General features: G+C 37.3%; 4 protein-coding genes and 1 long non-coding RNA gene across 5 annotated transcripts; 2 read left to right on the forward strand and 3 right to left on the reverse strand.

The window, feature by feature from the left end:
- Window positions 1-446: 446 nt before the first annotated feature.
- LOC111330689 (inositol monophosphatase 1) lies at window positions 447-7,700 on the reverse strand. Its single transcript, XM_022935593.2, has 8 exons — window positions 7,581-7,700; window positions 6,202-6,335; window positions 5,403-5,507; window positions 4,906-4,951; window positions 4,113-4,221; window positions 2,798-2,912; window positions 2,557-2,708; window positions 447-2,096 (listed from the first exon to the last, which is right to left on the reverse strand). The coding sequence occupies exons 1-8, from the start codon at window positions 7,665-7,667 to the stop codon at window positions 1,990-1,992; spliced, it is 855 nt and encodes a 284-aa protein (XP_022791328.1). The 5' UTR covers window positions 7,668-7,700; the 3' UTR covers window positions 447-1,989.
- Window positions 7,701-7,784: 84 nt separating this feature from the next.
- Window positions 7,785-10,547, forward strand: LOC111330688 (isoaspartyl peptidase/L-asparaginase). The gene is made up of 4 exons (XM_022935592.2): window positions 7,785-7,943; window positions 8,201-8,348; window positions 8,797-9,150; window positions 9,982-10,547. The coding sequence occupies exons 1-4, from the start codon at window positions 7,785-7,787 to the stop codon at window positions 10,368-10,370; spliced, it is 1,050 nt and encodes a 349-aa protein (XP_022791327.1). The 3' UTR covers window positions 10,371-10,547.
- Window positions 10,548-10,732: 185 nt separating this feature from the next.
- Window positions 10,733-15,957, reverse strand: LOC148734935 (uncharacterized). The gene is made up of 3 exons (XR_015999283.1): window positions 15,892-15,957; window positions 15,768-15,789; window positions 10,733-11,460 (listed from the first exon to the last, which is right to left on the reverse strand). It is a non-coding gene; the product is annotated as an uncharacterized LOC148734935 (long non-coding RNA).
- LOC111330690 (putative phosphatidylglycerol/phosphatidylinositol transfer protein 2) lies at window positions 13,372-18,897 on the forward strand. The gene is made up of 5 exons (XM_022935594.2): window positions 13,372-13,871; window positions 15,437-15,535; window positions 16,413-16,535; window positions 16,940-16,992; window positions 18,140-18,897. The coding sequence occupies exons 1-5, from the start codon at window positions 13,607-13,609 to the stop codon at window positions 18,218-18,220; spliced, it is 621 nt and encodes a 206-aa protein (XP_022791329.1). The 5' UTR covers window positions 13,372-13,606; the 3' UTR covers window positions 18,221-18,897.
- An 801-nt stretch (window positions 18,898-19,698) lies between these two features.
- On the reverse strand, window positions 19,699-27,944 carry LOC111330693 (beta-1-syntrophin). Its single transcript, XM_022935597.2, has 5 exons — window positions 27,130-27,944; window positions 24,787-25,015; window positions 24,018-24,211; window positions 22,385-22,581; window positions 19,699-21,919 (listed from the first exon to the last, which is right to left on the reverse strand). The coding sequence occupies exons 1-5, from the start codon at window positions 27,899-27,901 to the stop codon at window positions 21,815-21,817; spliced, it is 1,497 nt and encodes a 498-aa protein (XP_022791332.1). The 5' UTR covers window positions 27,902-27,944; the 3' UTR covers window positions 19,699-21,814.

Genomic DNA, 27,944 nt, shown 5'->3' on the forward strand with positions numbered 1-27,944 from the left:
ATTCTACAGGAAATTTGATTACTTGATGAGGGAATAATTTCTGCATTAAATTTCATGCAAAAACTGATATCGCACAAATCACAAGGCGAGTGTGATATTAAATTTGAGTCAAGTGATGGATTTTCCTTGAATCGCAAAATTGAATAAAAAAAAAAAAATTAAAAAAAAACCAGCAATACTTATAGTTTCCAAAAAAAGAAAATGATTACTTTTAACCTGTGTAACAAAGGTTTCCATCCAATTTCTAGACTCTCTCATATAATTTCAAACACTTGCCTCTGATTTTAGACACTCAGTCTGCTGTGGAACTTTTCCCTCTGATTAAATGTAGAAGGGTTAATAAAAGCAAAGAGGGTGATAGGGGTAGGGAGGGTAAGAAGGAGAACCAGAGATGCAAAGGGGGGTGTGGGGGAGTTACTACAAGCAGACAAGCAACAAATCAGAAGTTAAAAAGCAAGAAATTTGATTAATTTATTAATTTGTTTGGTATTGTTTGTAAAAGTATTGTTTTGTTCTAGAGAGTTAGTTAAAGTGTCACTGTATGCAAGTACATAAATTTAAGTAAATCAAAAGTTAACAACTCTTCCAATATTATAGCCTTAAAAAAAATAATACAACTGATTATAAGTAGTATAAAGTGGACTTAAATTTTTACCTTTTGACACCATCTTACTCTTGAGACACCATTTTCCTTTTTGTATTAATTGTTTGAATCCCATGACCAAGACAGAATTTTTCTTTCCAACATCAACACAAAATCAAGCAGACAAGTCGGTGTAATAAGCGCTTTGGTCAATTAGTGGAGTTAGTGCTATATAAATTATGTTAAATTAAAATTAAATTAAATAACAGGTTCTCTAAACTTGCATTAGTATCACAGCAACATTAAATAACAAATGGTAAACACCACAGCGTACACTATTGAGTTATGGATGCATGCGGGAGGTTGTTAAGCATGAAAGAAGCACAAGTCAGTCGTGCGAGGTGATAGCCAAGAGCGACTCTAGCTTCTTGAGTGCTTAGCAAACCTCCCAAGTGCATCCATAACTCAATAGTGTACACTGTGGTGTTTACCATTAGTTTTATAACATAACATTGATGCATTGTAGTTAAAGAGTTCCCTTTTATTTAACAAATCCTACGTGACCAGAGAAAACAAGAGCGTGCAGAAAAATAGTCTTTGCATTTGCTCATGTCAGCAGCGTACACCCATGGGCAAATGGGGGACGCTAAATTGACCAATCAGAGCGCACGCTTTACTTTGGTTATGTTATAAAGCTACCTTCTGCAACTCCAGGAAATTACGGAAGTGACAATATGTCCACGAGTAGTAAACGTACAAAACATAAAAATAAATTACTGGATTCAGTTGTATAAAGGGCAGATAATGCTATCCAGTGGATATATTGCTATCCAGTATATAAGTGATCGTAAAACATCCTGTGCTTAATTCCCCAGATAAAGATTTATCTGGCAGATAAGGTTATCCAGTGGATATATTGCTATCCAGTAGATAAGTGATCATAAAACATCCCGTGCTTAATCCCCCAGATAAAGATTTATCTGGCAGATAAGGTTATCCAGTGGATATATTGCTATCCTGTAGATAAGTGATTGTAAACATCCCGTGCTTAATCCCCCAGACAAAGATTTATCTGGCAGATGAGGTTATCCAACCTTGGATAACTTAGTTATTAAATTAGCTTTTTTTCATAATTTATTATATTTTCAGTTGTAAATACCAAAATTCATAAATATCAGAAGCTGAAAAAGAAATAAATGACCAACCATTGCACAATTTAGCAGTAAGCTGAATTTTTTCATTAAAAAGCACAAACTGTAACTTACAGTTATTGTAAAAATAACTGCTGGAGGGTGTAAAATCATATGATTTGACAATATTAGTTAAAGATCTATACAAGAGTTAATGAAATATAGACAATTAAGTTACAAAAGAACAAAGTTGTACTAAAATAAAAAACAATTCTGTTAGTCTCTGGGCAGATCAATGCAATCTAGATATTGAGAGACTTGATCAGCAAGCTCCTTATTTCCAGCAGCTAATATACGACGTGCCAATAAGTCCAGTGGCTTCCCTATCACAAGAAAATACCTCCTATCAATTTATTTCTGATTACCTGCTAAACAGTATCATGGTGTGACTGATAAATTAACAATAAACTTTGCTGCATTGTAATTTGGAACCTGCCTGATTCAGTTAATGTAAATTCTCTCAGCAGGAAGGCCTTGAGTTTTTTTTTCCCCCTCAATTATTTCAGTTTCAGAGACAATATTAAACAAAGTGGACTACACAATTGCTAATATGATCCACAGTACAATACTTAAAACAATGCTACAGCAAGGTCTTATCTTAAAAAAGAAACTTGAGAATTCAAGAATTCAAAAAATATAATTTTATTAAGGATTTTTTGAGACCATCAAATTTAGAGGCCACAATTTTTAGTATTTTCCATAGCAACAAAAACACAAATAACTACTACCTGGTAACTTTTTATGCAAGAGATCAGGTTGTAAACAAACAACATATTTACAAACCTGAAGGATCAAGTGTGACTCCACCAGCCTCTTCAACAATGATTCCAGCTGCTGCAATATCCCAGACATGAATTCCACATTCATAATATAACTCTGCCTCACCACTGGCTACAGAGCACATGTTAAGGGCAGCTGATCCCTGAAGTCTGATGCTGGGTGAAATAAAGATAGTTATAATAAAAATTATAATTTCATTGTTGATTTACTGTAAGGTATCAATGTCTGATTTATCAATCTTTACCTGTGAACTGCAATAGGTTTCTCTGCAAGCCTTCTGAGATTTGACATGACAACATTCACGATTTCAGGATCCCTGGAGGAGCCCAGTTCCGTAATAACGAGAGCTTTGCTTAGATCTATGAAGTAATGCAAGTTGAGATTTGTAACAGTAAAGCTAACCAGGGAACAGTGATGTTGCATTATCCATCTGCTCCTAATCACTGCTCTCCATTGTCTGAATGCATTTCTCATTAGTGTAGCTTTGAGAATTTTTGCTAACTCAAACAGTATTCCCTTGTTGATACTGTATTTCCTTTCTTCTCATCAACCGTCTACTAGAAAATGTATCAATAATGCAAGGAGAAATTCCTTTCTGGTCACTCCTGGGAGTGACAAGACAAACAGGGAACCACAATCTAAAGGAAATATCTGAACGCATGACTCGGGTGATTGATAAGTCAAATCAAACAAGTCATGAAAATAACAAGTCAAGGAGATACACCTGCCAAATTCTATTCTGGGTCAGGCATAGCAGCCATAAGGCTGTAACATCTACCACAGAGACTGACATACTTTGGCTGTATACTAATGTTCTTTTTCATTGCATGAATCAAGTAAACAGAGCAGCTTACTGGACAAGACTTATTATCTTGCCTAAGATTATAACACAATCAATGACGAGATACAATGAATATATGAAGACCATATATTTTGAACTGCGGTATTAGATACGTATGATGCACGATCCTCGCAGTAGATAGCACTATTTAAGCAATAGCGAAAAACAGACCTGAAAAAAATCAGGCCTGTACGGGACTTGAACCACTGACCTCTGCGAGAGGTTAGTGGTTAGGTACTAGAGCGCTGCACTAGTATCGCAGAGGTCAGTGGTTCGAGTCCCGTACAGGCCTGATTTTTTTCAGGTCTGATTTTTGCTATTGCATAAATAGCGCTATCTACTGCGAGGATCGTGCATCATACGTACAATCAATGACCTCCCCTGATCTTGAACCTGCAGCAAAAGGTAGGTAAAGGCTGCCCTTGTGCTCATCCCAGTTACTGTAGCATGGAGTGAAAAGGAGTATTACCACCCCCCCCCCCCCGGATAGTATACCAGTCCATCTCTAGGTTACCTCCCATCATTTCATGAGGTTTCTTTGACAGTTCACAGGCAGGGTTGTCATGCACTGAAAGTAAAAGGACTCCGTGTCTTCCGCACATTTGATCAAGAGTCCAGGGTAATCAAAATTATACTGATGTGTCTCCTACTGATTGATTAAAATAAATAACAGAACCATCTTCTCTCTCTCTTTGCTACATTCACTAATTAAGTTTACCTGTTACACTTGAACAATGAATTTGCTTTCCATTACAAAATGCCCCTGTGCCTCTTCTTGCAGTAAACATCTGGTCTTTTATTGGATTGAATACTATCCCAACCTCCATCTAATAGAGAATATTCATTCAGATTTATAAACACATTCAGTCAAACACAGTACATGGTTTGAACTCAGGAGTAATTGTCTTGTCTGAAAGTTGTACATAAATATGCTTATTATTATTTTATACAGTTCAAAAAGTGTCACTGTTATCATTTTTTACATCACCCTAAGAACAAGTTAAGGGTTCTACTGTTGATGTGCTTTCCTTAAGGCATGATGTTCTCACATTCACCATTTTCATCTGGCCCTGCTTGTTCAAAGGGTGGACAATGGTATCCACTGAATCAACCTCTACGCAGTAGAAGGCATGGTACATTTTGCTAACATTCATCCACTGGATAGCAATATGTCATTTAGATAGTATTATCTGCTCTTAGAACAACTGAACCCTGTAGTTTAGTGATTTATCAAAAGAAGACCAACAGGTTTGTACTCGTATGAGGGCTTACTAAAAGATATTAATGACCAGCTTCCAGTTGGCGTGTTAGCTCAGTTGGTAGAGCACTGCACCAGTATCGCACAGGCCATGGGTTCAAATCCCACACAGCCTGAATTCTTTTCAGGCCTTATTTCCACTACTACATAAGTAGGGTTAATTGCTGCAAGGATTGCTTTCACACATTTCTTGAAACTGCAGTACACATACTGCTATATGATTTTCATACATTCACAGAGTTAATAGATGTACCTGTTTATTGATTGCCAGACCAATACAAATAGCCACCATAGGATATCTGAGGAAAAATAATCTAATCATTTATTGTTTTTGACACCAAAATAATTTGAAATTTGTATAAAATTACATGAAAAAGTTCTGAAACATAAGTGAAGCTCATCTAAAAGACATACTAGACAAAAGTTATTCTCAGTCATTAATCAATTATGGGCAGTCTATTAGCTTAATATAGAATGATTTGGAGGAACAAGAAGTTAAGCTTGACAGAATTTTTGAACAGACAAATAAAAGATTGAAGTATATCACATTTGATCAAACAGAACAATTCCATATTTGTTTTATGTCAGCAAAAAGGCAAACCCTGAAAGACAATGGCTACAACTATTCCTTATGTAAATGATAGATATTTAAGAATCCTTTTTTCATTCCATCCTTTTTAGGGAGTTTGATTAAAGGATATACCTCATTTTAAAGGATAACTTAGATAGATTTTCATGTTTCTAACTAACCTGTGAACAAAGTTTGTTGTACCATCAATCGGATCAATTATCCATGTGGGATTGTTTGTGAAAACGCTCTTCTTTCCAGCACTTGCTGACTCTTCACCAATAAAACTGAAAAGCATATACCACTGTTTTGCTTAATTTCAAACTTTCCTGAAGAAAAAAATTCAATGCAATTTGACTTGTGCATATCTATACACACAAGAACATAGCTATGAGTCCACATACTATCCTGGTAATAACTGCAATAGTTATAATTATAATGATAATTAACAATTATTCCACGAGTGTGCATTGGATATGAGATGATAGATAGCCAAGGAGGCGCGTAGCGCCGAGTTGGCTATAATCATCTCATATCCAACAAGCGCGAGTGGAGTAATGGTTTAATTAAAAACGTTAAAATAAATTATTAAATTTTATTAAATTTTTAGCTCCCTTTTAATTTTAAGCTGACACGTACGCTTACCATATTTGTAGATTATGGTATATTGGCTGATATACCATAATGGCTAAGCCAATAAAAAGTCTTGAATTGCATTATCCAATGATCTAGTTTTTAATAATTGTAGATATGATAATGATACATACAAAAATGGTATTAATATTTATTTTCAGTTCAGTCTCAAATTTGATTGACTTATCATGACCTCAAGACCATCAATTAGGTTTGTTGTAATTTGTCCCCCTCCCCCTCTCCCCTCCCCTCCCCCCTCCCCCTCTCCCCTCCCCCTCCCACTCAGTAAATTACTGGTACACCATATAGTATCATTATCCATTTAACAAGTAAATAACAAATTATTACCTGTGAGATGGGAATTTTTCTCTTAGGGTTCTGATAATCAATTCCTCTATATACTTGTCTGTTTCTGTCACCAAATCTGTTCCACATGACTTTGTATCAATATTCTTTTCCTTGTGAAAAGCTTCAAACACCACCTATGTACAAGAGGTTAGCAAATGACCCTAAAAATAAGTAATAACCAAGCATGATCTAGACATTTTTACAGTTTTTAAGGCATAAGATATTTGCTTTTTTGCAGATGACTTAGTCACATATTTCTAGATGTGTTCCAAAAGTTTCCAAAATTGCCTTGAAGTTTCCATGCAAGTTTCTATTCAACTGCTCTCCAATGTTGTCCCTTCCAAAATCCAAGGTTTCTTGGAGAGTACCATGATATCACTTATTTTTTTCTTATCCTAACTTGGTTTAAGCTTGTCTATATTTTGATTGAACATTTCAAGTCAAGAGTGCAAGTTTTTTAACCCTTTAACTCCCAGAAGTGATTAACTTGTAATTCTCCCTACAATATCCACACATTATCCAACAAATGGGTAATGAGAATACTCATAGTTATCAGGTAGAAGTTGGTTTGTTGATCTAACACTAAATTCTCATAACTAATGTACAAGAAATGTGTAGCAGCCAGAAGGGAGAATTAACGATCAGATCTCTGGGGCAGATCCAGGATTTAGTCAAGGGGGGTTCGGAGAATTGTCCCCCTCTTGAGGGGTCTGAGATTTTCAAAATTAGGTCTTTGGAAACATGATTTCCAGTGTTCTGAGGGAAAATTTAGGGGGTTTGACCGAACCCCCCGAACCACCCCTGGATCTGCCCCAGGATCTTTAACTAGTCATGAGATACTGGATGATGTGGTTAAGGTCAAAGTCTTTCATCCACTGGTGTGAAAATCACACTTAAAGCATGAGAACTGGCTGATGTAAGATGCTAGCTACCATTAAACATTAAAAAGAACTGCTTAGACAAACTGGCAAAAGAATCAAAGTGAAATTTCGTGTCTCATCTCCAGCTTCCCTGATAATACTATAATCTTTAATGAGGATGCCACCGTCACAAAAGTGGTTTACAGGAGGGTCCTCTTAAGTTAAAAACTAGTACAAAGATAAATTACAAATAGTAACAAATTTTGTTTTCCTTGCAAAACGGCAACCATGATGACCCATAGTTGCCCATAGATGATGCAGCTAAATTGTAATACGAATTTTCAAACCACTTCCACTTCGAGTTATCTCCAAGAGGGGAACCAATTAGTATATACAACGTGTATAATTTTCAAGCCAAATTATGGTTACTATTCGTTAGTACAACGATCAAGGCGTAGATGAATTAGTTTTGCATTGTGCAATTAAGAAGAAGTAGTAAGGAAAGTTTTATTAGCTTACATGCCCTGCCTTCCGTGCTATATCCACCGCAGCATCAAAATATTCCTGAATTTCTTGTTCAGCTGTTTGCAAACTATCGTCTGCCATGTTGGAAATTTTTTCCAAAACACGCCAAGTGAATCATGGGTAAAGTCAAGTCACGCTAGCCTGATCCTGATTTTTGACGGAAGAAGAAGCTTTCATCCGTGAAAACCTATTATTTCAATGCCAAAATTTCCAGCGACAGTGAGTCATTCTGATGAAACTTCCAGGCCGTGCATCATTGTTCATGGAGGTGCTGGGGAAATCCCAATACCTCGCAGAACATCCTGTCTCTCCGCTGTGAAGGAAGCGGCCAAGATTGGATATCTAATGCTCTTGGAAGTAAGCCTTCCAGAAAATCTTATTAGTTATGGGTGCAAATGATTCTGTGGTGTGTTTTTTTGTTTTTGTTTTATGTTTTTGTTTTTTGGTGTTGTTTATGCTGTTGCAGTAAACTTACAGAGTTGACAGTCTTGGTAGGTAAGAGCCCTATCTATCGGAGAAGGGGTAGGGGAAAAGAAATTAGTGGATGTTGGTGAACAAAAATTTTATTCAGCATTCAATAATAATAAAGAAAAAACTATGGAATTGGTTTTCAGGGGAAAAGTGCATTGGATGCAGTGGAGGCAGCTACACGTAGTATGGAGGACAGCGGAGTTCTAAATGCAGGACGAGGATGCTACCTTACGGAAGAAGGAACTGTTGAACTTGATGCTATGATCATGGATGGTCAAACCTTAAACACTGGTAAGGTTATTGGGGTACTTTACTTTTATTACAACTGATTAAGCAGAAGGACAACAGCAGCTTTAATCCACCATAGAAGTAGATGGCAGATGACATTCCTCTCTAAAGGGTGTATTTAAGAGCTTAAGTTTGAAATAAACCTCCATTTTTCACTGTAACCCCTTTCTAACATTTATAATGTTGGACTATTACAGAAAACAAAATGTAATATTGTGCAGGTGGGGGGAGGGAGGGGGAAGAGAATAGATGGTATGGTATTCCAGAACTTTTTTATTTCAGAGATAATGTGCCAACTTTTTGTTGTTGTTGTTGTTGTTGATTGTAGCTACCCAGATGAATGTGGCAGTTATACAGTATCTGAACTTGGGGCAGGCAACATCTTTCTCCAATACCACTAGGTAATATTTATTGCATCCTCCTAATTGTTCAATCCATTTTTGGTTTCAAGGAGCGGTGGCCTGTGTCAAGAATATTGCAAATCCCATTTCTTTGGCACGCAAACTAATGACAGACACATCTCACTGTATGCTGGCTGGGGAAGGAGCACTGAAATTTGCAAGAAAAATTGATTTTCCCATTTCGGAAGACCCTAGCCTGTTGATCAGTAATCGTTCACAGCAGTTATATTTAGAGAAAAAGTCCAAACAGGAAAATCTGGAAGAAAGTGCAAGTTCTAAAAGCAAGGACTCCAATCTTCAAGATGACCACAAGAAGAAAACAGAAACCCAGTTTGATGAACATGATACAGTTGGTGCAGTTGCCATTGATACCAATGGCCATATTGCTGTTGCTGTTTCAACAGGTAATAATAGACCAAACATAGGTGACTCTTCAAGTTTACCAGCAATTTATATATGAATTCATAATTAACTTTGTATCACAACATACACATGTGTTGTGATACAAACTAAGCCTAACTGAGTTGAGATTAATGATGAGCATGCTGGATCTTGGGTCACGAGGTACAGGTTCAATACTGGCACGGTTTATGCTAAGCACCAGCTACTGGGAAATTCGCTGGATGAAAGAGAGGAGATTGCTGGCTGGATTTTTGGCAGGCAGTTTCTTGGTAAAGCACAATGGGCACTTTCAGTTTGAGGTTACAGACTTAGCCACCTCACTTGAAATCTCAGCTGGCAGCATAATTTCTTAGTTACAACCCTGTACTAGGCTGGGTGATTGAGTTTTGTTCTTAGGCACAATACAGTGCTTCTCTCCACCCAGTAGTAGTAATGGGTGCTAGGGAACTGTTAAGACTGAAGCGGGGAAAAGGTTTTGCGTGATGCAGCATTACCGGTAAGTGTTTTTGAATTTGAGTGACCAGTGAAAATACGAAATTGAAACCCCTTGAACTGGGAATTTTTTGTTTTTTTGCAATACATAAACTTTTTAAGGTTCAACTTAAAAAAGTTGTATATCCAATTTTTCATGATGCATCATTTCTAATTTTTGGAGTGTGTGAAATGTGTAGAGGACCTCCTTTTACCCCCCTCTGTTAAGAGAATCTGACAGAGGGCTGGAGAGATCAGCTTCAGCCAGATGGGCAATTTCGCTCAACTGCTAACATAACCTTGCCTTAAGGCGATGAGGAGTGTTTTTCTTCATTCTGAAGTATGCTTTTTTCTTATACCAGGAGGTACTTCTAACAAGATGTGTGGCAGGGTAGGAGACTCACCCCTGGTGGGGTCAGGTGCTTATGCTAATCAGCAAGCAGGTGCTGTATGTACTGGTCATGGAGAGTCCTTACTTAAAGTACTCTTATCTAGAGATGTTGTGTACAGTGTGGAAAATGGAATGACACCACGTTATGCTTGTAGAAAAGTGATTAGTAAGATGGCTGAGCAGACAGGAGGTCATGGAGGTGTTATTTGCTTGGACAAGTTTGGAAATATCGGACTGGAATTCAATACAGGACGAATGGTGTGGGCATCTGTTACAGATGAAGGTTTTCTGAAATATGGAATCGATCCTGGAAAGGAAATCATGAACTATGACTCTCCACTGAAGAAAATGTTGGAATGATTTGCATGAGCTTACTAATTGATATGAAAGATGTATAAGTTCTTATTGGCTGTTTAATAAGAGGTAATTTATCTTTAAATGATTGGGCATACTGATTCTAATCTTCATGAACAAAGAAGTCAGTGAAATTTGCTTTCAGAAGATTATGATTTATAAGTAAATTGATATTTTCTGTCACACAGTTGTTTGCATTCTCTTCATTCTAAACAAAATTTTTAAACTTTTTACTTTTAATCTTATTCCTGCACTATTTTTAAATAGTTTGAAAAAGGTTTTTTTATATATGTGTAGCAGGGGCAGGGCACCCATTTCTCCGCCCGCGAGAAGATTGGAGACGAATCAGGGAGAGGTTGCCGGGGGTATGGCACTAATTTTAAGTGTTAGACCCTTTTGCTGAGCTCTCGCCTGTTCGCGTTGTTCAAGGTCCCTCAAGACATGACATTTCCCCTTGGAGAAAGATTCGTGCCTAGGCACGAATAAAATGAGGATCTCCTCGCAGACTTTTTCAAAGATCGCTAGGATTGTTTTCTTGCAAATAATTAACTTCAATTTATTGGTGTTTTTCTTTTAAGAGGCCTTTCTATTAAGTCAGCAATTTTAGTCACTGTTAAGAATTACTCTCTTAAAAATAATAAAGTTTCCCTAAAGAGATGTGCTCTATTTCGCTCCTTTCTGAACAAAACACCCTTTTACAGAGTTCTCATGTGACCATCAAGTGTGGAGTGGGTTTTTTGACGTGTATTCTTTTTGTTTTGTTTTGTTTTTGTTTGTTTTTTTAAGACTGTAATCCACTTGCGTGCAAAGAAATTTACGATCTTTCTCTGCTGCACGCGAATGAGGCACTCCCTTTCGAATGTCCTCACACGGCGAAGAAGCATCCATTTATCGTTTTAGCGCATTGCTGTTTACTGTGATTTATCAGGTGGCGAACATGTGAAGAGATTTATTGCACAGTTTGTCTGTGTGATCAAAGTTCTAAAGTCCATAGCTTCCGCTGGGGGAAGAACGAAATGCAAATATTTTCTTATGGAACATTCTCATCAGCATGGTTTTTCAAAGTTGTTCTTCGCGGTTGGGAGTTTCTTCCGGACTGAAAAAAAAATGAAAACATTCGGTACAAATACTGGGGCCACACATGCACATACCAACTAGGTAATGTATTAATTTGCAATCAAATTTGTTCTCTTAGCGAAGAGTACCGTCTGTACCCAAACATTTGCAGAATATGTTTTGTGTGTGAGTTCCAAGAACATGTCTCGTTTCACAGTCATATCTGGGAAAAAAAATCCTACATTTTACATCTATGACCCTTTTTGTCCGCCTTCTGCGGGATATCAAGGTCACAAAATCTGTCGACGAGGGTTAGGGTGAAGATATGTCCGGATGTGACGTGGACATACCGGGGGTTACCGTTTCCGTTTGCCATTAGTTCAAGTTTCTTTCCTGCAGGCGTAAGCAACTTAGTTTATTTTTCATTCTCTTTGTTTTTCAATTTTTTTGTTGTTGTCTTTTTCGATGAACACACAAAATATAGGCATAGGGTGCTGTGCAGTGACTTGAGCGTCCGGATTGTTCTGATCGACCGGATATCGATGACGCCTTAAGATTTAAGGGCTACCGCAGGATTGTTTTGAAAGTGAGCTTTGCAGTGAGCTTAAGTGTATATACAAAAAAAAAAAAAAGCTCAAGTTCAACCGAATACGGAATTGTACAACTGATTATTTGATCTGTATCGACCCATGCCTATCCCCCTCCTCAATTTTCCTCCTTCCCCTTCCCCCCCCCTCCCTGAGATCTACTTGTCGAGGCCACCATTTAACAATGTGCCGTCCCAATACGTTTGGCTTTAGAGCCGTTTCAGTTTGAAATTGGAATAGATATTAAACGTAATGGTTTATAAGGAAACCACAAGAACTCATTCGTCTTTTCAAAGCAAAAAGAATATCAATCAAAATACATGATTCGGCCTGAATGGGTTTCCAATTCGCACAGATGCGAAGCTTGACAACGACAGAAAAAGAATGATGGATCATGAATCGAGAGCAGCGATACTTGCAATTTTTGACAGTTCCATCTGAGAATACTCGCACTGTGATTGGTCAAGGACTTCCAAGCTCTCTCGATCAAATTTATGGGTCTGCCGGTAAGTTGACGTCAAATCACGCCACTAGCCCCTCAATTTGTACTTTGGTCGTTCTGTTAGGGGAAATTGTTTTTGTACTAAGCCAACGCGAATTTTGCAGCTCGTTTTGGGGAATCGCGCTCGTCGCAATTGTGCACTCCTAAACAATAACTGTCCCTTGAAACTGGAATCTCAAATAATTTGGTCTAAGGATTCGCCACGGTTCATTTGAGTGTTTCACGACAGGATCCTCCGTCAGTCTTTCGTTGTTACACGCCTTGGGACAACATCCCCAATAACGGCGAAGAAAAGGTATTTAGTGTCAGTATGGGAACTTTATGGTCAATTGCTTAAATTAATTCTAATTATTTTACTTTTCTTATGCCAAGATCGACCATGGCTTAGAAAATTTTCCTGCCCAGAGTAATGGGGTAAATTGGGGAAACCTAGCAAGGCCATTTTTTTGTATTTTGACAATATTTTGAGTAGGCAAGAAAGGTATGCGCAAAGATTGCCTTACACATTGGCGTGAAATTATTTGCAGCCTCTTTCTTACACTCTTCTGCCAGTCCCTGTATCAGGGAAACTCTCCTGGCTCCGAATTGCGTGACGAGCTTATGGCGAATTCCCATCTTTCTCTTCTTGCCTTTCAAATAACCGACGAATTGCGTGACGAACTGTTAGGTGTCATATATCAACTGCTTGTAGTGAAGCTTAGGTCAAGGTTTCATCTCTTCGTCATTTTTTTGTTTAAAACGATAAACATTCTTTCCCATTTTTAAAAAGACCTTACTATAGGAAAGTATCCTATATCTTGAAGAAAAGCTTTTGGAAGTACTAGTGAGAAAGAAAAAAGCGACAAAAAAGTTTCAGGTAAGCGTTAATAAGTATAAGATAAGACGATTTCCCTCGTAAAACCTGTCAATGATTAACGCGCATGGCTTCAAAGTCATTTCCAGTTGAATTTGATACACTCAAGTTGCCGCTTTCAAGTTTCTTGTTGAAGCCGATCGCTAACTCACTTTCAGATTTATATGGCAGCTAGAACATCCTAGAATCCACCAAAGATAGCAATCGGTCTGAACTTTTAGACTGAAAATTCAAACGGGTCGTGATGATGTTCTCAGAGATCGTTTGCCGAGAATGGAATTCTATTCGTGTGAGGTTCTGGAGCATAGGTTACAAAAAGCGGCTTGCTCTTCTGGTTATTTTGCTCTTAGTTCTGGTATGTTTTCTGGTGTGGTCTTCGCTTATGGTAGATTTATCTGATTTGAAATTTGCGGACGGGAAAGGAGATGGTGTTAACGACGGTAGCGTATGGGATAAATGGGTTATCGCAAACGGACTAAGAGCTATTGGAGACATCTACGACAGCTGTGGTGAGTTTTCTGTTTTTTTTTTTTATCTGGTCAAAATCAAAGTTCTTCAATAAACGTTGCTAGGAAAAGAGAGACAAGACGCTTTGGATCGCTCCATAGACTACGAATTGAAAATCGAAATTCTCCTATAAAAGACTTGTAAATTAAAATTTGCGGGCGCTAATTTTATGAGCGACGGTGTAGAAGCCAGGAGTCTGAATGGAGGGATAAAAGTTTACTCTCTTATTTAGCGCTATAAGAGATATTTGTTGTTTTCTTTAATCAGAGGAAACGGTTAGGATGCAAGAAGCCCTATCTTTCTGATTATTTTTTCATCTTTCTCTTAAACAGGGAAATGTGTTGACGTGTAAAAATGATAACCTCCAGTGTGCCCCGTACCCACTCAATCTCTTTGAATACAGCGCCCAAAGTAGCGGCATCTGATGAATCGAAACTATCCCGATCTTATCTTCCGTATTTTTTAATTGAAGCAGAAAGAAAGATTGTTATGTGGGTTCCTCTTCTATAAAACTAATTACTACGGCAGTGGTTTCCTAATGTCACTATAAATAAACCTACAAATCGAATCAGTAGCACAAAGACCAATGTCAGGGTTCGAGAACACACTAGCTCCTCATCACGCAAAACGGACGCAACCGGAAATATTCTTGGTTTTCACGTGACGTCATTAAATTAAAAAAAAATAAGGAACTGTCAATCCTTCTGAGACTTTAGTTAGTTATAAGAACAGTTGAAGACTTTTATTTTTCACAAATTTCAGTTTGAGAGGGTTTTTCGTCTTGTGATAAAGCAAGGTTGAATTGCCGAGTTTTGCTTGACACGATGTTAAAATGCATCACGTAGGTCAAAAATAGTGATTCATCCACCGAGATTTCGCAATCTGAACTGCCCTTGTATGAGAACAAGTACTCATATAGATGTTAATGAGTCCTCACGTTTTTAGCAAACCTTGAGGACATATGTTTTCGTTAGCTTCCGGCCGCCATATTTGTGCCCGTCGAGGGGCACAAACAAGGCGTTTCCATACAAAGCCTTATAAATTTGACTAAACATTTCTTCGAATATCTCCCGCACGAATCATTTCACAGACTTGAATCTTTGCAAGACTGGTGATTCTTGACTTTATTTGTTGAGTGGTTTTGATTATGGTGTATCAGGGAAAAGCGTGCAGCAAAACGCCCAATCGAATTTTCTTTTTGGGGGAGAGGAGAGAGGGGATAGGTGGACTTGGTAGGTGGTAGTTTGGGAAGCAATCAAATTTTAGACTGTTCCGGTTGCACGATGCAGGGGAGGATCTAAAGATCAGTAGAAGGGAGCTTTGGAAGATATGTGAAAGAATGTATTTGTGTTGGCCAAGGAAATGCAGAAATTAGTAGAACTGGAAGTAAAAAGAAAAAAGAGGCATGTATTTAATTTATTCAAGCCTTGCCGTTTGAGAATAGCTACAAAAACGACACTTATTTTAATGTTCATACTGAAATGGAGAGAGACCCTACTATCATCGATATGTAGTGCTATTGTACTCCGACAAAATGCCAAGTTGGCTCTTTTGTTTTGATTTGCAGATCACAATGGGGTGAGGAAAAAGATCGGAAAGATTGTTATCCATTATGACCCAACGGAGAGGAGAGTGATAGGAACGGCAGTTGCAAATTTCACAGCAAGTAAAGTGATGTCTTTGATATTTGTTTATCTACCTTTAAAAGATCTGATGTATTGGGTGTCATTGGTATTTTTACTAGATAATAACGACAATAGCTATTACCTTTATAAATATATTGTAATCATTTTCACTGTTACTATACGTGGACCGTAGGGGAAGTTAACAAATAAACGCCTCTGCCAGCAGGGTACTGTTACTATTACTATTATTAACAATGATATTAATGTACGTACCAAAATGATTCTCGAGGGTGAACTGCAGTGAAAAAGGAAATGCATTTATAGAAGCCTGATAAAACTTCAGGCTTTCTACAGTATTTTAACAAATTCCTCCCAAATACTAGTTAGGGGTTCTTACCTTCAAGGCTACAGGGCCACATGATAGCAGCAAGAGAAATTTTGGAAAGTTCTTCTTTCCTGCAAAGGAGTGTGCTCATGATTAAATGAAATCAATCTTATTTTGACCTGCAGATGATATACAAGTTAGAAAAATTTATTACTCCAATTTCTTTAATTTCAGTTGATCTGTGAAGATCATTTCCTTACTTGTACATCATCCTCGGGTTAATTATTCTTTATACAGTCATCTATGATCTGTTATTTCTATTAGTATGCAAGACAAACTCAATCAAAGCAAACATAATTGGTGTTCAGCTTTAAATATGACAAGCCTTACTTTGAGTCATTGATTACCTACTACAGTGGGTGGTCGTAAGCCGATGACAGTATATAGAATGCCAGTGGTTTTACTTTAAAGAGAAGATTGAAATTCAAGCTTTTATCCTCTTATTATTGTTCTAGTGTTTGTGGTAGTATAACCAATGCAGCTGTAAGTAATTACTACAAATCTAACTATAGTTGTTATTATTGTTCCCACAGAAGTCAATTTGAATGGTGGTGTAGTGCATGTAGTGGCTCAATTTCAAGGCAGAACCTTGTATGATGTCAAACACAATGTCTGCAAATTAGAAGCTACATCATTTGGTTGTCCAATGCATGAAGGTGAGTGGGTGCTGTATTCTTGCCAGCTGTCATGCTTTGTGGATGATTCTTGAGGAACTCAGATCTCATGCCAGTTCATGCTCAGTGAATAAATCAATATTATGAGACTCTTGAATGGCATATTTTCCTAAAATATTTTAAGTGAAACTATTTTGAACTGATCAGAGAAAAGTAGTCTTTGTATGAGATGACTCCTTCCTGAAACCTCTGATCCCAGAGGGGAGAATGCTGGAGAGGAGGTTGTGTGGGGTAGGGTAGGGTGAACTTATGCTCTGTATCAAAGGCACTTGTCCTACTTTAAGGGGCGTCTAGAATACTTAGATTGGCCAGCAGTCAAATCTGGCAAGATAACAACTGTTGAAGCCTTTGCTCATTCTGACGTTTGTTTTTATTTGTTATTTCAGGTCAGGAATTGAGTATTTATGAACCATTCAAACTACCTAAATACATTCCAAAGGTATGTAAAATTATAAAGGCTGATAGTTTCGAAAGAAACTGTTTGGGGCTGCGTCGGAGGGAGTAACAAAATAATTTGGATATATCAACAAAGTTGAAGTGGTAAATTGGCCACCGTAACGATTACAAAAGCTGACGTTTGGAGCATTAGCCCTTTGTCGGAGCGACTAGAGGAATTGTGGGTTGTGTGTGCTTTTAAAGGCAGAGAATGGAGCTACGTTATTGGTGGGAACATGGCAACGAGAAAAACAAGAATAAATTAGTGGAATGAAAAGCGTTCGTTGATCCCTGTGGGATTTAGACTGCCGGTTTGAAAGATGAGCTTTTGTTCAAGATTTTTACGGCTTTCCGTGCTACCTAAGTGTAAGGAAAGACCGCAGATTGCCATATGTTGTTTAGAATGATTAGGTAAATTAAAATGTCTAGCGACTGGTTTTGATGTGTCCTTGTCATTCCTTTCCACGTCTCGAAGGTGTTCTCGGAACTGATCACCTAGTCTTCTGCCTGTTTCGCCGATGGATATCTTTTTGCAATAAGTGCAAGTTATGCAATATATTACATTGGTGGAGGTGCACGTGAAGTGATCGGTGATCTTAATGGATCGCTTAGGTCCCGATATTTTATCAGTGTTGTGAATGAAAGGACACGTTTTGCATCGTGCAACTATTAATGAATGTTTAATTGTATGTAAAATTATTTTAGTTTGCATTTTACAGGGCCACTACTCTTAATCATTAATCATTAAACAAGTTTTATAAGTAACATTTTAGAAAAAAACAATGATTCAAAAGGAATGTCTTTGGTATGCTCTGAAGCATCAAGTAGCCTGCAGATTTGGTGTAAGTTTTTGTACATTTTTCAGGCCATGAAGGCTCGTGCAATTCAGGCTCAAGGGGAGAAGTGAAAAAAAATATATCTCTTTGTGCTTGCTACATGCTTGCTTTCATTCACCTGAAAAATGTGAACACTATAAACTTGTTCTGCTGGCTAGGTTTGCTGTGACAGGGCCACCAAAACATGCAGTGAAGCTGCAAGAGGTTATAAAAGAGGTTAAAAAATGGTTATAAAATCTTTCCCCTTTTCAAGAGTTGTAGATACTAAAACCTTTGTGATTCAACTCACTTATTAGGTTTTTTTTTTTCTTTTAGGGTAACTACTTTGCAAGTGCAAAGCTGTTAAATGAGGAAGGAATTTGCCTGGGCATGACAGAATCCAACATAAATCTATGAGATAAATTTAGTGTACAAATGTAGCAAAATAAGCTGAAGTGTATCACTTAATCACAGCTTGAGTTAGCTTCCACACAAACAGCATGAAAATGCACTTATGTAGCAAAAAATTTCAAACCCACAGGTCTTGCTCATGGATCTATGTTACAAAGTACATTAAATTTCATAAATTATCTTAGAACGTATTTATCAACAATTCCAAATTGGGAGAGGTCTGCACCTCAAGTGCTCGTTAATTAATTTCTGCCAAAAACTGTTTGACTTTTCAGAGACAAGAAATCAATGTAAAACAAAGGCCCGTCAGGTCAGCACTATTAATGAATGTTTCGTTGAAGATGATGAAGAATACAAAATATGATTTGGATGGATTTGATAAAATTGCGATTTGTTTCATTTCATCAACATTCATTATTAAAAAAAAATTTTACCTTTTCTTGGGAAATGAAAACACACAAAATATTTATATACCCAATAGATAGCTTTCATTTTTCTTCAAAATTAGATATTTATTTTCATGCTACTTTTTTTTTGTTCTGTAATTGCTTGGAAAGAAATATGAAAACACCTCAGCAAAATATGCCTGATATGATCCAAAAAAAGATTGATTACTCATCTATTATAAAATTGCTTAGCAAAATAAAATTGTTTCAACATCCTTTTTGAGGATATTCCTGTTAGAGATCTCCAACTCATTTCCTCATGTCCACTTTAATGTAGTTTAATCTACAAACCATAGTTGTCATTGATACTTTTGAAATTATAAAAACTGTGTTTTGACACATTGAGGCAAGGCTACCATAACAGAATTCCTTTAAATTTGAAAATATGTTACAATGAACAGCACCATTTCAACTCTTGTTCATGAACATAACCTCTTGCTTGTGATTTAACTTTGTGTAACTCCTCATATATTTGGAGAGCAATTACTGAGCATTTTCTCAGTGAAAATTATGGCTGCCAGAGTTGATTCAACCTCGTTCCCAGGGTCTCTCATCTTCCTGCCCCCTGGAGCTCGCTCTGGGGGGCGGGAAGATAAGAGACCCTGAGAACAAGGTTGGAGTTGATTCATTACAGCAGCAAGTCTGAGGACAAAAAAGAAGCCTGTGCCAAGGGGGGGGGGGGGGGGGTGAGCATTGGTCATAAGGAAGGAGTAGTGAGGTGATGAGGGAATAGAAATTCTCACCTTTCCCCACCCCCTCTGTCCAAACTAAAACAAGGTCACACATGGCCAGTGGAAGTACAATTGCTACCCCAAATATGAATCCTGCACTGTGGGCGTCCCCTGAATTCAACATACCCTAGTGATGAAGAAGACAGAAGCCTGTGCAATAAACTGAGAGAAACAGAGAAAATCTAGAAAGAAGTTTGATGAACCAGATTAAAACTCCAGTACCCTCACCTCCAAGTCAAAGCCCCCATTGAATATAAAACTTATCACACCCCCTCAACATTAATAAAAATGAAATGAACACAGCAACTTTTTGTCTAAAAATACTTTAATTGATGTGTTTCTAACTTTCAATGAATACGGCAATAGGTATGTAAAAAGTCAGTGCATAATTAGCAACCAAACAGCCAATGAGTTACACCTTTAAACCCTAATAGTGACCAGCATCTAATTTATCGTTATCTAATTTCTCCTTACAATTTTACTTCTGGTTCATTCATCAAGGTTATGAGAATAAAGCAAATGATTGCCAACATATGCTTTGATTGTTGAACAAATTCTCCTTGTGAGACCAAAGGAAATGTGTACAAAAGAGTGTGGAGAATATGGACACTGATGTAAGGGTGTAAAGGGATAAGGACTGACTTCAAAATATGATGCTCTCATCCATGCCATACAGAGGATGTCACAGTCTTTGGTAAATTGGCCTGTTCAGGTTATGTAGAGAACTCTGTAATAAAATAGGAATGCTACATCTCCTACATGTCACAGCATTTGAAAATGCAATAATTACCCTGGAAACTACATGTACATCACCATTACTTACAGTTCAAATCTAAATACAAATGTAGAACAAATTATCTCACTGGCCAAAAGCCAATCACTTTACCAACAAGGGAAAATTATTATTTACTTGCATTTTACCATTAATTACCTTAAGCATAAAGTCATTTCCAAGAGAGGGCTTGAAGAGTACTTCAAGCCCAAATTTTACCCCAGGATTGTACGGAGCAAGTCAGTGGGAAATTAATTATCACAATTATAACTATTTTAATTTTCTTTAAAATCACTTACAGGTAAATATCAGTAATCATTCTGCAAGACAATACACTGGCAGGGACAGAGAATGCCACAAATTTCCCCATGCCTACAGAAAATTTAAGATATATTTGATATATTTTCATTAAAAAAATCCTCTATCACCTACTAACTGCTACGAAAAAGCTTATAATGCACAACCACCTCTTCATCCAAAGGTGCCACTTCTCTAAAAAATATCTTCATCAATAGTGAAGGAAACCAAAGCCATCCTTCAGAGAAATGATATATTTCAAATCGACAAGAATTTCAAAGAGAAAACCCTAAAACTAACGATCTATTCATTATCACTGGTAACTAAATATAGCTACCAGCACATCTACATGATAAAAAATATCATCTCACTACTGATTCCTATACCTTTAAAAAACTGTGGCAATCATTAGCAAGAAAAATGTCCAATTTTTTTAATCCCAGAAATGATTCCAGCCTCAAGTACCACAGTACACTATATAAAATTCCAACTGTTATAGCCCATGCTCTCAAATGGCCATTTTAGTACTTTTTCCAAATACATTATTGAACTTTATAGGAGCAAGTTAACTTCAGTTTGGCAATTCAAGTTATCCTTACACACCACAGTGCTAAAAAAAAAAAAACAATTATAAACCTTGCAAGATTTCTATGGCCTTTGAAAAAATATTGCAGATTCACTGGCTCAAAGTGGAACCAGTAATATAAACTTTTGACCAGGGATTTATACATCCCCCATAACTGATGAATAGAATATAATTATATAAATTCAATAAGCTTAAGATAATATTCTAGAACCCAGAAATCCCTCTAGCAGAACTTTCATTTGGTCTTTCGGAATTCTAATGGACAAACAGAAAAATACCACTCTCATTTTGCTCAACACCTTTTTTTTTCCCCACAAAATCAAATTTACTTAAAGGCAAAAGCTGAAAAGGGCAGTTCCAACATTGTCTAATTAAACATCTATAGTTATTACTCTCTCAGCCATTTCACTCCCAATATCTCAACAAAATTCTCCTACTGTCTGCCAAACATTTCTTATAAAGTTTGTTCTGAGAATTTGGTGTCAGATCATATAATTCTCCTTACTTGGCTGCTTGATATATTGTTTTGATATTGAAAGGAGAAATTATCTCTTCATCAGTCTTGGAGTGAAAAGTTAAGACAAAATCTCAATTTGGCAGATCTAACCATAGTACTTATATCATTCACACATACATCTTGCAGATGTAACTTGGAATATTATTAGAAAAGAGTAGTTGCTTGTGATGGAAATCTACTTCTCCACTACTACAGGATCAACTGAACCACCAAGTAGAGAAGTTTAGAGTTTAAATTCCTCACCACACAACTCAAGCAAAAAGTCCAAGGCGAGTTGTCTTTGCTGATAGGAAGGTGTGCATAACAAATACCACAGGTTTGGGACAGCCATGGAGATCAAGTTCTAAATCTAACTCCTGGAAATAAAGAAACATGGTTGAAATACATCATCCATTAAGACAATCATTAGAATAAGGTAGGAAGGGTTGTCTACAACCTCATTTCTGCCATTTGAATTGGGTTATGTATCTCATGATGCTATCAATAAGATACGAGACCTACTTGGAGCTCAATGTGGTGCAAACCATTAAATAGAATGCTACCAAGCCTATAGATTTGCTTGAAAGGAGAATTTTCATGCCAAACCCCAAGTTCCATTCACTCGCTGACATTCCTGTTCTGTCCTAAGTTTAATTAAGACTTATTTTCAAATCTCTAGTACAGTTTTGTCACCGATCCTCTACCTCAGTAGAATAAACCAACCATGATTGTGTTAGACATGTGGTTTTTTCAACATCAGTTTTCTTACACCCATTTCCTTCCCTGTGAGGCAGTTGCTACATTATCAAAATAAGTAAAATTTGCTAAAAATGAAACCATACCTGATCAGATTCATCTGCTCCAAATTCTAACCACAACATTCTCTGTCCATCATCTGCTGAGCGCTTTAGCTTCTCAAATGGAAAATACCATAAGACCTGAGAGCGACCATTGCCTTCATTTACACGTGCATCTGTGAGGGTGAACCCATTTTCAAAGTGCACAGTTAAACGTGCCTCTTGATCTCTCCAAGTCACAGCTAGAAAAAAAATTAAACTAGCTTATTCACCATATCAGAAAAATAGCTTTCAAAATTTTGGTCTCCCTGACTAGAAGTACAGATGAATACCATTGAATAGACAGACACCTGACAACACTAATAGGAGGGCCTTGAAAATGGTGACGTAGATAACAGCCAGGATGTGGGAAAACAGTGTGATTTCCTGCCTTGCACATTGTTTAACTATTTGAATTAGCTTGGCTATTCATCAAAATACCTTCTTCTTGAAAGACCACTCCACTAATACAATTGTTTAGCTTATTCCTTAACGTTTTACATGTAGGTGATTTTACAAAAGTGTTGTCCTCTGAATAATTTATCAAAATACAAATAATTTTACTGTACATTGATCTGCCTAAAAAACATTCGTCCACTTCATTTGTTTTACGGTGTAACTTTTTTCAAATTTCATAATGACTTTCCTGCATGAAATAATCCCCACAGTTTCAATATTTCAAAATCCAAAACTTCTCCTCTTCACCCTTTTTTATTCCTCGTTTTTTTTTTAACTTTGACAATATTGTGAAGCGCAACTGAATATATCCATGTAGAGGTCTGTGCTATATAAATGTAATTATTATTATTATTACTATTATCTGAGTTCCCATTAACGCACAAAAAATGAAAAGGATGCATAGTTTTTGCCAATGTGCGTCCTTGGGATGCAGGAAAAAGGTTCCGACTAGTTAGGAGACTGGGTCTGGTGGGCTCTACCCAAGAATTACTGCGATCATCATGGCAGGTCCTTTGATCCGCCATTTTGTCATGGTCAAGAGCATGTCTACTCAGAAGGGCTTATTCAATATATTCGATATTCGCAAGGGGAAACCTGGAAGTGATACAGATCTGCGAGATGATACCTAAGTAAAGAAACACAAATTTTGTCCTAAATGGTTGGAGGAGTTTCAATGGTTAAAATATGATTCAACCAAAAAACAAATGGTTAGTGTTAAGAAACATGGGCACACTTTATTCCAAAATTAAAGCTCTATTAATAGTGTTAACACCTGATCTTGGCTTTTGCCTCTGTTAGAAACTATAAAATCAAATTTTAGTAAAAGGCAGGGAACCCCTAAAAAGCTAAAAGGACCCCCAACTTTTTGGAACTGGGGGTCCCAAGGAACCTTAACTATCAAAACTAATGGAAACTTTGATTATTATTATTATTATTCCTGATTCTAATATCTTTGACCCGTTATACCCTAACATCAGTATGCATATTCTCCATACTGTTCTTATACATTCTGCAAGATGCTGACAAAGAGAACCTCTTAAGAAAATGATCATTCTTATTCTCTTGACCCCAATGTGTGATTCAGGGATGATACTGTAAGGAGAAATTGGATGAAAATCACTCTTAGGGGTCAAACGGTTAATCATATTACTTTTTTTTTCATAACTTGCATGTTACTTACCACAGTTAATTTCTTTGATCAACGTGGCAGCATCGTGAGATCCTTGAACCAGGCTCCGTGACCAATTGGCCAATTCTCTTGGAGTTTCCACTCTAAACATGTGTGCCTCTACTCCTTTTCTAGTTCCAGTTCGTGTTCCGAAGGTCATTTGTTCATTTTGGACTTGGTCACTACCTTGTCCTGAATGTACAAGTCTGCAAACCAATGCGACAAAAGATTATTCATCAGTAGCTTTCCAAACTCATTTCATGCTTTAGGGCTGTTTGTGAACTACCAGCCAAGAAACAGTTGATTGCCAGCTGGATTTTTGGCTAGTGACTTTTTGTTCAAGGTAGACAAACAATATTTAAATAGTGTACATACAATTGTTTGATATCTGAACCTTTCTTCTCAACAAAAAAAGGTTTGAAAAAGTTTCAACCGTCGACTGTAATTTTGTTAGCGGATTTCCATTTAAATCAGACCAGTTCTAATCTTAAATAACAAGCTCTTTCCTTAGCTACCAATCCAACGCTAAGGTACATCTTTACCAAATAACTAATAGAGTTATTCCCACAATAGCATACATTCATCTGTCACATTTCTATTGTCAGGCAAGTAAAAACATGTGTTTTCATGTCACAATATGACGTTGTTTGGATTTTTCTAACATCAAAACAGTCTGACTCTAACATGCCTTGAACTACTATAAAAGATACAAAAGAAAAACACAAAATCCACAACAGTTTAGCAGCCAGAACATTGCTATGTACATCAAAATGTCACCCACCTTGTAGCCAACAGTGGATGGCTCATGACTGGTGCACTCCAATCATCTCGCGACCAAGGAGCAGCCATATACAACAACATGTCTTTTTCTGTTAAAGCAACAAACACAGGTTTCCATTCTGTGTGGGAGCTGTCACCACCAAGATGAACTTGTTCACTAAGCCAGCCCATGGCTCGCACTTCACGATATCCTGTGTTAGAACTGAGCATGTCATTCACCTCCTCAATGGCTGCCAAAAATACAAAGAAAGAACTAATAAAAAGTAGGCCCAAGACGAGTACAAATATCACATGGTATTTGTGCTCTAGAGAACCCATTAGACAGGTTTCCTTACATTGCACATGTGACAAATTGGATTGAAGTTACATAAAAAATGACAAACAGTTTCAATTATTTTTCTGATGATGAATAGTCAGAATGGGTGGCAAATATTGATCCAAGTTTATTAGATAAATGGAACAAAGAAAAGAAGTTAAATGACGATGAAATTTCATCATTTATTCAAGAAAGTAGAAACAGCAACAAAACAATGCGCCAACTCTGTTCTGCTTTGCATACTTCTGTAATACACTCCCCATGAATAAATATCCAAAAAATTTGACTGCACTGAAATAACAATTTAGCATGTCATTTGTATTTTGACTCACCCTACATGCTCGTCAAAATATAGCACAACTCATAAAAATACTCAGGGATACTACACAGCAAAACATCGAATAAGATATCTATACTCTCAAAAGGGATTGGCTGGTCACTTCCCTCTATAATCTCCATAAATAATGAGAAAATTCAAACTTCTCAATTAGAGTTATCTTGGTCTAACACCAAAATCTTGTAACTAATTTACAAGGAAATGTGTAGCAGCTGTGTGGGATAATTAACAAGCAAATCATGGGAGTGGTTAAATGCTTAAGAATGAGTAAGCTCTCTCTATTTCTGCAAATGTATGGTTTGGATTTCCAGAGAAACTAAATCTGATGTAAACGCAACAAAGTAAGTAAATAACTCTCCTTGATTCAGGTCATATATAAGTTGAAATTCTAAGAATTTCATGCTAACTTAAACAAATCTTCCCCTGCATATATATTTCCTTTCTTCTTGAAGCCTGTCTGGTTGAGAATGTAATGACATTGCCCAGAGAAGTTAAGGATTGGTCACTCCTTGGTCACGATGATTGAAAAACAGCGACTAGTTATAAATTATTCTGGAGATAAAAGTTAAAGGAAGGCATTCAAATACAGCTGTTACCTCCACATGAGTTACTTTGCAGTGGAGAAACTTAAAACCATCCAGTTCCATGCAAAACCTGGCCTGCCCCGCCCCCCCACCTTAAAAAAAGAGTTATTACTATTATTAGATTTTAGACAAATCCTATTTTTCATATGTATCAGTAACAAGCACAATATATGTATCTACGACTGTCTGTGGATTTGAAAAAGAGTGCATTTGTTATTCTTATAAATTACACTTTTAATCTCCAGGAGCTTTCTTGGCAAATGGCCACAAATGTCACATCGTGGAAAAATCATTCTCAACTTCGGTTGAATTGGCTTATCTAAATTTGCATACTAACAAAATTGATTTTCTGGTCGATCAAGCTTAAATTAAACTTAAAACTTAAGGCGCGTAACTAGACTATGTGGCAATGTATTTTTAATGTGTTTTACAATCTGCGCGAATATGCGAGGCGCGTTTTTTTCCAATTCAATATAACACCATTAAAAATTCAAACTTTCAGCTACAACAAAGTGCCTGAAAAAAGCGGTCTTTATAACCTATTCGTGTTCCGTAAACAAGCCATTTTAAACGACAGAAATGTTTTGACTGTTTACGACCATTGAAAATTTATACATGATTCAAACAATAGCGACAAGCCGCGAACAATGCGGACCACTTCGAACTGCCGGTAATGAAAATTGCAACTATCCAGACAGCTGTTCGCTGAATTATCATTCAAATACAGGAAGGCAATACTTGAAGTTGTAGAATAGGAACGAAATACTCAAGCACTTTCGAAATAGATACTAAAAATTTTTGAAAAGTTGCACTTTAAACCTAAGTATTAAAAATTGGTATCTTTATCTTCTTCACATGACAACTACAACTTGATTTACTACGAAAGAATGAAGATATAAAATATGAATTCGATAGCTAGAATAAATGTTCTTTATTTCAGTGTAAATCTGTGCATTAGTTCACTCGCCCCGCCTGGAGTCAATAATTGCCGCGTTAAGTACCAAAGCGGGCGAAGAAATAGAGACCATTGCTGAAAAACTCCTGATATTTTGCGCGAAAGGACACGCAAGAATTGGCGAAGAAGCAAAAATGACATGATATGCATACCTGGAGCGATGAGCCGTGTTATATTTGTATGGATGTCCGTGAACCATTGACTCGCCGACGACGTGTCTTTCCCTCGCAGAATGCAGGCAGATCTGGCGTCCGGATTGTAAAGTTCGAAAGTTCTACCGTGATTTTCTATCTTGGGTGAAACATACTTCGTAACGAAGCATAACTTGAGAGGCATTTTCTTCACTTCCACACAATTCGGTTTGCTCTCTGAAGCTGCTTGTCCTTCGCCGTTTGTACTTGCATTTGCAGCAGCATTAGCGTTAAGTTCCGCCGTACGATGAAAGTAAGGCGTGACTTCTTTCACATATTTCACAGTCAAATCGACCTCCTTCCCTGCACGTTTCAGCGCCCTTACAGCTTCGTCGTGGGTAGCGTTTCTGAGGTCTTCTCCATTTACAGCCAAAATCGCGTCTCCTATGTATAAACTTTCCGTTTGATCCGCAGCTAATCCTTTGAAAATCTTCGAAATAAGTATAGGCATCTTGTTTTCCTTACCACCTTTGATACTAATTCCTAAGCCGCCGACTTCTTGTTTTATGACTCGAACAGTTCGGATTTGATCTGCTATGGTTTGCGGTGGTTCGACATGGTCGTTCGCTTCTGGTGAACGAGGAGGGGAGCTCGGTGAAGGCGGTTGGCCATTAACAACAGGGCTATCTTCCACATTCAGAGTAAAAACATCGTCATCGAGTGTGGCTAACACCCGTTTCCATCCATCTTTGGTGAAAATTTCTAGCATTCCCGAGCGCGAAGTGGCCGCCATGTTCGGGCCTCACGTTACCCTTAACCTTAGATGCGTTGAGCGA

Source organism: Stylophora pistillata, chromosome 3 (assembly GCF_964205215.1).
Source record: "Stylophora pistillata chromosome 3, jaStyPist1.2, whole genome shotgun sequence".
Classification (NCBI taxonomy): Eukaryota; Metazoa; Cnidaria; class Anthozoa; order Scleractinia; family Pocilloporidae; genus Stylophora; species Stylophora pistillata.

Coding starts and splice junctions, on each gene's coding strand:
- LOC111330693 (XM_022935597.2), bottom strand. CDS start 27,901: ATGGCGGCCACTTCGCGCTCGGGAATGCTAGAAATTTTCACCAAAGAT. Junction 24,212..24,786: donor CATCCACTGTTGGCTACAAG/GTGGGTGACATT, acceptor ATTGGTTTGCAG/ACTTGTACATTCAGGACAAG. Junction 22,582..24,017: donor GATCAAAGAAATTAACTGTG/GTAAGTAACATG, acceptor TTTTTTTTCTAG/CTGTGACTTGGAGAGATCAA.
- LOC111330689 (XM_022935593.2), bottom strand. CDS start 7,667: ATGGCAGACGATAGTTTGCAAACAGCTGAACAAGAAATTCAGGAATAT. Junction 6,336..7,580: donor TAGCACGGAAGGCAGGGCAT/GTAAGCTAATAA, acceptor TCTTGTACATAG/GTGGTGTTTGAAGCTTTTCA. Junction 4,952..5,402: donor ACAACAAACTTTGTTCACAG/GTTAGTTAGAAA, acceptor ATTTTTCCTCAG/ATATCCTATGGTGGCTATTT.
- LOC111330688 (XM_022935592.2), top strand. CDS start 7,785: ATGCCAAAATTTCCAGCGACAGTGAGTCATTCTGATGAAACTTCCAGG. Junction 7,944..8,200: donor GATATCTAATGCTCTTGGAA/GTAAGCCTTCCA, acceptor ATTGGTTTTCAG/GGGAAAAGTGCATTGGATGC. Junction 9,151..9,981: donor TGCTGTTGCTGTTTCAACAG/GTAATAATAGAC, acceptor TTCTTATACCAG/GAGGTACTTCTAACAAGATG.
- LOC111330690 (XM_022935594.2), top strand. CDS start 13,607: ATGATGTTCTCAGAGATCGTTTGCCGAGAATGGAATTCTATTCGTGTG. Junction 15,536..16,412: donor AGTTGCAAATTTCACAGCAA/GTAAAGTGATGT, acceptor TTGTTCCCACAG/AAGTCAATTTGAATGGTGGT. Junction 16,536..16,939: donor TGGTTGTCCAATGCATGAAG/GTGAGTGGGTGC, acceptor TTGTTATTTCAG/GTCAGGAATTGAGTATTTAT.